The 11,013-nt window shown below is 55.2% G+C and overlaps 3 protein-coding genes across 3 annotated transcripts; 2 read left to right on the forward strand and 1 right to left on the reverse strand.

Annotated features, from left to right (window-relative positions):
- Nucleotides 1-447: 447 nt before the first annotated feature.
- Nucleotides 448-3,553, forward strand: BZA05DRAFT_403032 (P-loop containing nucleoside triphosphate hydrolase protein). Its single transcript, XM_051484161.1, has 2 exons — nucleotides 448-571; nucleotides 636-3,553. Exon 2 carries the CDS (start codon nucleotides 733-735, stop codon nucleotides 3,508-3,510), a length of 2,778 nt encoding a protein of 925 aa, XP_051337960.1. The 5' UTR covers nucleotides 448-571; nucleotides 636-732; the 3' UTR covers nucleotides 3,511-3,553.
- A 716-nt stretch (nucleotides 3,554-4,269) lies between these two features.
- On the forward strand, nucleotides 4,270-5,715 carry BZA05DRAFT_403034 (galactose-binding domain-like protein). Its single transcript, XM_051484162.1, has 3 exons — nucleotides 4,270-4,510; nucleotides 4,568-5,247; nucleotides 5,316-5,715. The coding sequence occupies exons 1-3, from the start codon at nucleotides 4,450-4,452 to the stop codon at nucleotides 5,613-5,615; spliced, it is 1,041 nt and encodes a 346-aa protein (XP_051337961.1). The 5' UTR covers nucleotides 4,270-4,449; the 3' UTR covers nucleotides 5,616-5,715.
- A 389-nt stretch (nucleotides 5,716-6,104) lies between these two features.
- BZA05DRAFT_89494 (uncharacterized protein) lies at nucleotides 6,105-8,251 on the reverse strand. Its single transcript, XM_051488764.1, has 2 exons — nucleotides 7,099-8,251; nucleotides 6,105-7,028 (listed from the first exon to the last, which is right to left on the reverse strand). Exons 1-2 carry the CDS (start codon nucleotides 7,940-7,942, stop codon nucleotides 6,217-6,219), a joined length of 1,656 nt encoding a protein of 551 aa, XP_051337962.1. The 5' UTR covers nucleotides 7,943-8,251; the 3' UTR covers nucleotides 6,105-6,216.
- Nucleotides 8,252-11,013: the final 2,762 nt, after the last annotated feature.

The raw sequence follows: 11,013 nt of genomic DNA on the forward strand, positions 1-11,013 counted from the left end.
GTCGGCAGCACCGGGTGGCGTAGGGGAATCGGGATTCTGGGATCGGCTTCAGCGTGGAAGCCGTGAAGCAGGAGATAGGTACCGGCTTAGAGTATCGTTCCGAGTGCCCCGGAACACCGGAGCGACTTCTCGAACACACGAGGATGATCCCGAGTAGGGTAGAACCGGCCAGAAGCCTCTGGGGAAGGCAGACGCTACGGCCTGCGGGCAGGGGGGAGTGGGCTCCGGCATGCTGGAAAGTTCGCGAGTGACATCTCGTGTCAGTCCGTCGATCTGACGACAGACAGTGATAGCCGCCGTCCAACATCGCTCCCATGTCGAACGAGGCGGAGTGGTTGTTTTGGTTGGGTCGCGTTGCGTGCACACGAATAGGATCGTCGCAGTGTGACGTAACCGCAATCCTCACGGGTACACTAACCGTATATGGATTAGCGCTAGAATGTACCAGGTGCTTCGAGAGCTTTCAAGAATGACCGCGGGGCTGCGAGAAAACAGTGAACACACTCGGCAAGACCCACAGCCAGCCAGTTCGAAAGTCTCCACGAAACCCACACAGAAACAGTATATTTAAGTTCGTCTTCCCATCTCTCTCTTCCCCTCCTTCTTCCATCTAACATACAACTCACGAAACGAAGATACGAACGATACGATAAACGACACTCATCACGACATACCAACCTACCTTTTACCCATACATACCTAATCGCACACGAATAATTCACATCAACCATCATGTCCGGCAGCATGCAACTCACCGACAAGGCTCAGAAGGCGATTTCTGATGCTCTGGATGTCGCCACCAATTACGCCCATCCTCAACTACTCCCCATCCATCTAGCACACTCCCTCCTCACCGGACCGCAAACGGAGGAAGCGACAGCGGGAGCACCAGCTGCATCAGGCCCACCACTATTCCGACAAGTCGTCGAGAAGGCGAACGGCGACGTCCAGACCCTCGACCGCGCCTTCAAGAAAGCCCTCGTCCGACTACCCTCGCAAGACCCCCCACCCGACAACGTCTCGTTCGCTCCGAGTCTGAGTAAAGTCCTGCGCGAAGCCCAGAAGCTACAGAAGACACAGCGCGACTCGTTCGTGGCGCAGGACCATCTCATCAGCGCTCTCGCTCAGGACTCGGGCATCCAGAAGCTCCTCGCCGAGGCCGGAATCCCGAAGGTTTCGGTTCTCGATAGCGCCGTTCAGAGTTTGCGGGGAACGAAGCGGATCGAGAGTGCAAACGAAGAGGCCGTCGAGAGCGAGGCTTTGGGCAAGTACTGTATCGACCTGACGGAAAAGGCTCGCTCCGGCGCTCTCGACCCCGTCATCGGCAGAGATCAGGAAGTCTTAAGAGTCATTCGGATTCTGTCTCGGAGAACCAAGAACAACCCCGTCCTGATTGGTGAGCCCGGTGTCGGCAAGACCGCCGTCGTTGAGTGCCTTGCTCAGCGAATCGTCAACGCCGATGTCCCGGCTCATCTTGCGCAGTGCAAGCTGCTCAGCTTGGACGTTGGCGCTCTGGTGGCCGGCAGTAAGTACCGTGGAGAGTTTGAGGAACGAATGAAGGCTGTTCTGAAGGAGATTGAAGACAGCAAGGAAATGATTCTTCTCTTTGTGGATGAGATGCACCTACTCATGGGGGCTGGCAGTACCGGCGAAGGAGGAATGGACTCGGCCAATATGCTCAAGCCGGCACTTGCGAGAGGACAGCTCCACTGTATCGGAGCCACTACGTTGGCCGAGTACCGGAAGTACATCGAGAAGGATGCCGCTTTCGAGCGTCGATTTCAGCAAGTCTTGGTCAAGGAACCGACCGTCCCCGAGACCATCTCCATCCTTCGTGGTCTGAAGGAGCGTTACGAGGTCCATCACGGAGTCACCATTTCGGATAGTGCCATTGTTGCAGCCGCGACCCTCGCATCTCGCTATCTTACCGCCCGCAAACTTCCCGATTCGGCTATCGATCTCGTCGACGAAGCGGCCTCGGCTGTCCGTGTCACTCGCGAATCGGCCCCCGAAGCTGTCGATACCCTGGAACGCAAGCACCGGCAGCTGTTGATCGAAATCCACGCCCTCGAGCGCGAGAAGGACGATGCTTCCAAGACTCGTCTCGCCGAAGCCAAGAGGGAAGCTGCAAACATCATGGAAGAGCTGCAGCCCCTTCGCGAGCGCTACGAGGCTGAGAAGCGCCGGTCCAATGATATCCAGGAGGCGAAGAAGAAATTGGACCAGCTCACTGCGAAGGCCGAGCAAGCTGAGCGCACTGGCGATCTCATGACCGCTTCCGATCTGAAGTACTACGCCATGCCGGACCTCAGGAGACACATCAAAAAGTTGGAAGCCGAGAAGGCGGCTGGTGATGCTGAAGCCAACAGACGAGCATTGGCGACCGGCGAGACTGCCATGCTCACGGACCTTGTCGGCCCCGACCAGATTAACGAGATTGTCGCGCGCTGGACCGGGATCCCAGTCACCAGGCTTCGCACCACCGAGAAGGAGAAGCTTCTCAACATGGAGAAGTATCTTACCAAGTCTGTTGTAGGACAGCGCGAAGCCGTTCGTGCCGTCGCCAATGCCATCCGTCTATCTCGCAGTGGCCTCGCGAACCCGAACCAGCCGATCGCTTCATTCTTGTTCTGTGGTCCCTCGGGTACCGGTAAGACGCTTCTCACGAAGACTCTTGCCGAATTCCTGTTCGACGACCCCAAATCCATGATCCGCTTCGATATGAGCGAGTACATGGAGAAGCACTCCGTCTCCCGTCTCATCGGCGCCCCGCCTGGCTACGTCGGACACGACGCCGGTGGACAGCTCACCGAGGCCCTCCGTCGGCGCCCCTTTTCGATCCTGCTGTTCGACGAGGTCGAGAAAGCCGCCAAGGAAGTCCTGACCGTCATGCTCCAACTCATGGACGAAGGCCGCATCACCGACTCCACCGGCCGCGTCGTCGACGGCAAGAACACTGTGATCATCATGACCTCCAACCTGGGCTCGCAGTACATAACCCAGCGCTCCAGCTCCACAGACGGGCGCATCGATCCCACCACCAAGGAAATGGTCATGAACGCGATCCGCGGCCACTTCCTGCCGGAGTTCCTGAACCGAGTCTCGAGCGTGGTCATCTTCAACCGGCTCGCTAAGCGCGAGATCCGTACGATAGTTGACCTGCGCCTCAAGGAGATCCAGCAGCGTCTCACCTCCAACGGCCGCAACATCCAGCTCGAGGTCGACGACCGCACAAAGGACTTTATGGGCGAGGCTGGCTACTCCCCGCAGTACGGTGCTAGACCGCTGCAGAGGGTGCTTGAGCGTGAGGTCCTCAACAAGCTTGCTGTCCTGCTGCTGCGCGGAAGCATCAAGGACGGTGAGAGGGCTCGCGTCACTCTCGACGAGGCCGGACGGGTCATTGTACTTCCTAATCACCGTGTAGAGGAACTGGAGGATGATGAGATGGATTATGATGACTACGATGAAGTCGATAGTGGAGAAATGGAAGTTGAGGAGCTTTACGATTGAAGGGCGAAGAAGAAGCGGAGGTTGATGTAAGGGCGGGAGGGGGGGAGAAAGTGGAAGTTGACGTAAAGGAGGCTGGATGACTTGAGGTTTTCTTTTCTTTTCTTTTCTCTACTGTTGTTTTTACAGGATAAAGGTCGTCTTTCCTTTCTTTTTCTACAGTTCTTGTACATTGCATGGTCTTTGGTTTGGGGTGCTTTTGTAGTCTGTTATTTGTAGTCTGTTGTGTGTTCCTTCTCAACTGGTTGAGTGGGGTTTGGACTCTGCCTTTGTAGCAGGTCCGATTTCGTTTCTGAGTGGTTTGACTTGTTCTGTTTCGTGAATAAAAGCATGGTGCGCTTTAGAATGAATACTACTATACGCGCTTTACTCGATATCACTCGTGTTCTGTGATCATATCTCACTCTCGAATCTCTGTCATGACCGGACCCGGCCGAATCAATGGAACAAGAACCGGTAAGTACATAAGCTCGCATAAGTGAGTTGAAGTTGAATGATTTTATTTTTTATGATTTTCGCAAGCCAGAGTCGCTTGCGCAGTATGTAATCAGTTTACATTCCATCGGGGCACGCAACGCGGGGATGGGATTGCGTTTCCGAGAAGCGGCGATTTAGCGATAAAGCCTCCTCGTTTGTCAAACCGACACCTGAAATCTGAGGGGCGCCGGGGGGGCCAGGTTGAAGGAACCGCCCGGCCGGGGGTTACATGCGCCGGGGGTACGCGGGGGTACGCGATATCGCAATCGCGGGGATGGCCGTCATCGAGCTACCAGGTATCTATCTACCCCGCCAAACGGCTAGTAGCTAGAGGTGGCATAGCTGTCATAAGTAGAGCACAGCACCCGCCTGCATCCCCCGCTTCCAACTCAATTCCTCAATCCAATCAATCCAATCTATAAACTCAATCCATCCATCTACGAACTCTACATCTCTATATCGAATATGACAGCCCAAAGAATCGACATCGACAAAGTCCAGTCGACATTCAGCGGGATATGCATCGGCGGGCCCCCTCCCCCTCCCCCCCCCCCCCTTCCCCCTTATTCTAACCACCTTGCAGACCTAATCAGCGCCTCCCTCGGCGGCTCAATCGTGTCCTTCTCAGACGAATTCTTCGCATCAGCCTCCAACCTCATCACTCCCACCGCACCCATCCAGCGGGCCGGACACTTCATTGCGTCAGGGGCCTGGTACGACGGGTGGGAGACGCGGCGTCACAACCCGTCGACTGCAGACTGGGTCGTGATAAAGCTGGGCGTTCCCTCCGGCGTCGTGCACGGCGTCGAGATCGACACGGCGTTCTTTTCCGGGAACCACGCGCCCGCGGTCAGTGTGCAGGGCGTGTTCCTCCCCGGTGGAATGCCGGATGAGACTACCGAGGGGAGGTGGGAAACCATTCTGGATACCCAGGAGACGGGGCCGAATCAAAGGCATGTCTGGCGCCTCGAGAGACCGGCGGAAAAGCCGGTTAGTCATGTCAGGCTGAATATGTACCCTGACGGGGGAATTGCGAGGTTTCGCTTGCTGGGTACCGTCGTCCCAGTGTGGCCGGATGATAGCGAGGCCATCGTGGATTTGGCGCATGTGGCGAATGGAGGGTTCGCGGTGAGCTGCAGCGATCAGCACTACAGCGTCAAGGATAACCTCCTACTCCCCGGGCGTGGAGAGAATATGGGCGATGGATGGGAGACGAAGAGGAGTCGCCAGCCGGAGCACGTCGACTGGGTGGTTGTTAAACTAGTATTCCCCCCTCCTCCTCCCCCCCGCTCCCCCAACTATTAAGCCCCCAACGCTGACACCCATCCCAGGGCGCCAAAGGCTACCTCGAGGAGATAATCGTGGACACGCTACACTTCCGGGGCAACTTCCCACAGGCGGTGGAGGTATACGGGCTGAACGCGGAGACGCACGACGTGGCAGCCGACGATGCGCGCTGGGAGCTGGTGGTGCCCAAGAGCAAGTGCGCCAAGGATACCGAGCACGCGTTCTCGTCCACCATGATGCAGAATGTCGACGGCAAGGTCGTGAGCCATGTCAAGATGGTCATCATTCCTGATGGCGGCGTTAAGAGGCTTAGGGTCTTTGGGAAGCGCGTTGTGGGGGCTTGAGGTCTTGTGTGTACTAGATAGTCTACGCGGGAAATGGAGTCACTGTCATCGATCAACTAGGAATGAATCCGCATCCACCACAGTCAATCAAATATATCTTCGTCGCCGTCGCGGTGGAAGATAATACCGTAGGTAATGTCGCCTTATGTAACCCCATCAAAGCGCCCATATGCAGACAGACACAACACAGCACAAGTGACTCTGATCTGATCATCAAAATCCAAAAATCCAAATCGAAGCAGCACCCAATCAATCACCGATCCGAAGCAAAAAACAGTAGACAGTAGAGCCGTAGAGTACGCATGTCGTCGTCGTCGTCGTCGCATATGATATCCAAACCAGGCGCACAAGTAAGTACTCGAGTAAAGAGAATACATACGGTGAAAGAAGAAAGAAGAAAGAAGAAAAAGAAAAAGAAAAGAACAGCAAAGTTGAGATGAAATGGGCAGCCAAAAGAACAAAACAAAAAAAAAAGAGGCACACCCTCACACGCCATAACACCGGTCTAATCCCAACCCAACCTAGCCTAGCCCCAACCCCAAACCCAACCCCAAATTTTCAAATCATGCCTCACAGATATGATGGTGCTCGTCCCCAATCATCAACGGATCTTCAACGGCCTGTGAGCCTGCGTTGCTACAGGAGCAGCAGCGGGCGCGGGCGCAATCTTCCTCTCACTTCCGCTCGCACGGGTAGTGGGACGGCGGCCCTTTGCCTTTCCGTCTTCATCTTCTTCTTCCCCTTCGTCCGCCTGCTCGGTGTCTTCGTCCTCGTCGTCATCTTTGATCGAGATGACCTCGTCCTCGACCCAATCGGCATCGCTGTAGTCTTCCTCCTCATCTTCTTCCGGGACCGGAAGAGCTCCGTCCCTGATGAGCCACCAGTACTCCGTCTCGTTGGGGTTGAGGAACGTCTGCCCATTGTGGCTGTGTATGAGGAGTGCGTGATCGCACACGTAGTCTTTGGTCTTGGGGTTCTGACGATCGAACGTCGTCGCCACCCAAACGCGGACGTGTGGCTTGTTGCAGATCAGTTTTCTCAACGTGTAGTACAGACCGTCGACCTCAGCAGCGATCGAATTGTACTCCCGATCATGCGGATCCGGGAAATGGTCCTGGCACAGGCCAGGCCAGTTGTTGACGAAGTAGAGATCCAGGTTCTGTAGTCTCGTAAACGCCATTGGCTCGAGCGTGGAGCAGATGGCGACGTTGCGGAACGACAGGGACTCAAGCGTGTCCTTGTGGTAGAGCAAACGTGGGCAAAGGTGCTGCGTCTCGGGGGAGTGACGGTAGAGATTCTCAAACCGTTCTTCAAAGGGGCGCACAAAACCCATTGGATGGTGCACTTCAAGGTGGAGCTTAGTGATCCTTTCGTGATTCGGGATCGTTGCGTTTAAAGCATCGGCCAGCAGCGCTGCGAAATAAATAGATATACATCAGCCGGGGCGCAAGGAGAAGAGGGGAGCAGGCAAACCACTACTAACCTTGCTGTGCCGCGAGAAGACCCAGCCTCTCGACCTTCAGGTCTTCGAGATCGTAACGCATGCAGTCCAAGATATACCAACGCGGCCATCTCTGGCCAATCTCGGAATTATCCTGCCTCCACGGTAGGTTCGTCATCCAGCAAACGGCCTCTCGCGTATCTATAGACGCCGAGTTCTTGGTGCGAACTCTCTTGGGAAGTCCATCGTTGCTTGGCTGATAGCTGCCATACCACGCGTTGCGGGGCACTAGGGGGCGAATCACCGTCTTGCCCGGGATGTCGTACTCGTTTCCCGCCAACGCGCTTAGCTCGCGCGCACTGACAACGATCCGGGGTCCGCGCGCAATCATCGGCGCGATGGTTGCGCGCCAGAACGAGTTGACGGTCGATAGCTTGGTCAGGACTCGGTAACGATGCAGGAGCATGAGCATGGGCTGGTTCATGTAACGGGGGTCCTGTTGGGTGGACGCATAGTCGGGGATTTCCTCGAGCGGTGTCACCGTCAGCGCGACCAAGTCGGTGATGATGTGTTTCTGGAGTTCCGGCGAGAGCGAGTTGAAGTTTGCGCGCGGCTTGGGGAGTTGGTAGGGGGCGGCAGGCGACTCGGGGACGGGCGATGCATGGGATGAGTGTGGAGGCGTCAAGGGTGCAGGCGAGGGAGTTCGCGACGATCCATTGTCGATTCGCTGACGTTTGCGTTGATGGGATGACGATTCCGACGCAACCGACGGGCTCTTTGATGATTGCAATGACGGTGCCGGCGATACGTACGACGGCAATGGCGATTTCGACGGCTCCTTCTCTGTGGTCGGCGACGGAGTGCTTCTGGGAGTTGGGGGATGCATGTTGTGCGATGTGTATGTAGTTGCAGATGATTGAACGATAATCGATGACGCGGCACGACTGGCGCGGTGCCTACTAGTAGGATGAGTGGGCGATGACGCTGTAAGTGGCTATCCTCGATTCCTTTTTTTTCCGACGAATATTGCTGAGTTGGGATAGATGCGAACTGGGGGTAGTGGAGAGGAGGGATTGGGTGGGTCGATGTAAGGATCAAGATGGATTGGATTTGTGCGGAAGTTAGAGGTAGGTAACTATCTCGGTGCTGGTACTGGGGAGGGAGATGAGAGCGTGTGTGTTGTGCGCGTGTTCGTGTGTCGTCGTGTTGTGTTGTGTCGTGTCGTGATGGTGTCGTGTCTTGTGCTATCTGTATCGCGACTCGCTTGTTAGGATGATTTGCCTGATGAATCGCACAGCAGGTAGCCACAGCGGCGGACGGGACAGGGCAAGCCAGCAGCAGCAGTCGATAAGGTAGGGTGAATGTGTGCTGACAGGGGACGCGTGGTAAGGTGAGCAAGCTGGGGGGGAGAGCAGTCCGGGCTGCGACGGGGAAAGAAGCAAGTGGGCAGAAGCAGGCAGAGTCACGCATACGTATCCTCACTGATCACTCACATTCCCGTTTTGTAGCTTCGCTTTCGCTTTCAGGTAAGATTCCACCCGGGAATGCGCTCGAGCAGAGTGTGCGGCGGCGAATAAAGTGATCGATATATTATTCTTGGGCCCGGTCGCTAAGGGACTAAAGCTTGGTGGCGGTGGTGGTGGGAAACGCTTGTCTTAGTGCTCTCGGTAAGTGAAGTGGTGGAGGGGTGATGATGATGGTGGTGGTGGGAGGCGGACAGGCGGCAGTGGTTGGTCGAGGGGAGGGGATCTTCTTATTAAGATGAGGCACCAGCCACCTGTGGCAGTGCATGCTGCGACAGAGACTGCCAACCCCAGAGTCCGGCATGGTACATACTCTACATCATACGTGATAACCCCGACTGATAATCCTCCGACAAACCGGTTCGCACATCAGGGATACTGACATGCGAGTCGATCACGGCGTTGTTTCGGTCTGCCGCCTTCGCCCATGCTGTGTACAACGACAACCTTCGAGTACAAGGTACATACTGGTTTGCAATGGCCTGAGTTCCTGCGCACTCCATCGCTTTACGTTGCTGATTGTTTTTGGTCATAATCATGACTATGGCGGCGTATCTGGAGTATTGCTGATTGCTTTTTCCTGTTCAACGCGACAGCCTATACCATACACGGGTGATTTCCTGTGAAGTTTGCCGTGTTACGGAGTGCGGCAGCAATCATGCGACCGACTTCTACGCTCCGGGGTGGGCCATATCTTGCTGTTTGCGTTGGGCGAGGTGTACGATGATTATCGCGGCACGGTGTTTGCTGCCTATCCAATCTCAATGGGTCGTTGTACCTAGATCTCACTCGCAGTTTCGGTTTACATCTGCTGGCATGAAAGCGGTTTCTTGGAGACCTGGCCATGGCCATGGCGGCTTGGAGGCATTGACTCGGCTCCGGACTGAGCGCTGGAGGTCAGAAAGGCCTTGCCTATAGACAACACGATCGTCCGCATGTTGCTGAATTCCGGACGCACGCACGAATCACGATCCATGTTTACGCCAAAACAACCACCGCCTTGGAATAGGTAGGACCGATCGTCCATCCGCGTAGAGTAACTATCTGTCGGACGCAATCTAGTTGTCTAGCCAATAATAGGGATTGCAGATTACCTACATACTCAGCAGCCTAGTAATCAGTGCAGGCAATAGCCCGAAAGCCCATGGGCTGATCTGGCAGCCGCGCGGGAGCCGTTGAGCATGCAGCCCAGCTCAGCCCGCCGGCGTTGGGTGGGCTGAATCCTAGAGTTTTGTAGAGTAAGGTTACGAGGGTGAGACGAAGGACAGAAGAAAGAATAGAGAATGTAGATGTGTAGAAAACAGATCCACGCCGGCAGCGCCCTCAAGAAACATACATGAATATCTCTTCGCTAAAGTGTATGTGACAGGATACAAGTGTTGGTGAAGATATGGAGAAGGAAGGAGAGTGTGCGATGATATAGTGGTTGTCTGGCACACGTCTTCCACGTTCGCACAGGGGGGGGAGCACCGTTCAGCAATCTTCTACGAATCCGAGGGGTTCTCTGCTTATGGCGGTGGGTTGTACTTGTACATTTCTTATGAGTGGTGGGTTCTCGTCGCCTTGCGGGTTCAAAATTTCGCGAGCAGCGAAAAACACTAGGCAGTGATGATAGCTCAGTTGGAGCGAATTTCCCAGGTGGTGCAAGGTCCATCAGCTGTACAAGGATAGCAACCGTGGGGAGGACGCTCTTTTGCGGCCGTTCAATACGGGGCTCGGTTTGTTTCTTTTTTGAGATTCTGCGGTACTGTATGGTTGCTCAGTCGAGTGATTGTTTTGTTGGCGAGCGTGGAACCGTCGATATATGTGGCACTGATGATGGACCATGACGGCCAGTAATGCAATGCACAGCTGTCCGCATAAGTACTAGCCTCTCTCTCCTCCTCCTCCCCCAAAGTTCCGTGGAGTTTGATCCATCTCACTCGCTTCCATCTACACTCCGCACCACTCTCCGCACCACTCTTTACTCTCATCCCCCGTCCTCACGACGACCGCCCCGCTTTCACTGCCGATGGCGATAACGTTCTGACCCGCCTAAACCTTGCGCTCGAAATCTCGCTTCTTCAGGCGGCGATTCTGGGAATCTGGGGTGCATACATGATACCTACGCGAAATCACCGGGATCCATGAAGTCAATCGAGCAGCGGATTGTTTACTTTTATTTGCTTATGATACATAAGCAAGCCTCGGCCCCCCTAGGCGGGACCGACAAAAGACATGAGGATATGTACGGACAGAGGGCGGAAAAGTATTGTTTACAGTGAGAATTGAAGGCCACTCAAGTGGGCTGGCTGGGCGGAAGAGAATGCAGTGTGTACAATACTATACACGCGCACCGCGGAGCAGATGCTCAACTACCGGCACTGATTCCTCGGAGCAAAAAGAAACGATCAAAAAGCCTCCGGGCTCATTACCAAAAAACCATCCTCCCCAT

Source organism: Tricharina praecox (genome assembly GCF_024521635.1).
Source record: "Tricharina praecox strain CBS 144465 chromosome Unknown BZA05scaffold_18, whole genome shotgun sequence".
Lineage (NCBI taxonomy): Eukaryota > Fungi > Ascomycota > Pezizomycetes > Pezizales > Pyronemataceae > Tricharina > Tricharina praecox.

Bases quoted from the DNA above. Each gene is read 5' to 3' on its own strand.
- BZA05DRAFT_403032 (XM_051484161.1), top strand. From the start codon at position 733: ATGTCCGGCAGCATGCAACTCACCGACAAGGCTCAGAAGGCGATTTCT.
- BZA05DRAFT_403034 (XM_051484162.1), top strand. From the start codon at position 4,450: ATGACAGCCCAAAGAATCGACATCGACAAAGTCCAGTCGACATTCAGC. The intron at 4,511-4,567 runs GCGGGCCCCCTC...ACCACCTTGCAG, and splicing joins ATTCAGCGGGATATGCATCG to ACCTAATCAGCGCCTCCCTC. The intron at 5,248-5,315 runs GTATTCCCCCCT...CACCCATCCCAG, and splicing joins ACTGGGTGGTTGTTAAACTA to GGCGCCAAAGGCTACCTCGA.
- BZA05DRAFT_89494 (XM_051488764.1), bottom strand. From the start codon at position 7,942: ATGCATCCCCCAACTCCCAGAAGCACTCCGTCGCCGACCACAGAGAAG. The intron at 7,029-7,098 runs GTTAGTAGTGGT...TTTATTTCGCAG, and splicing joins TCTTCTCGCGGCACAGCAAG to CGCTGCTGGCCGATGCTTTA.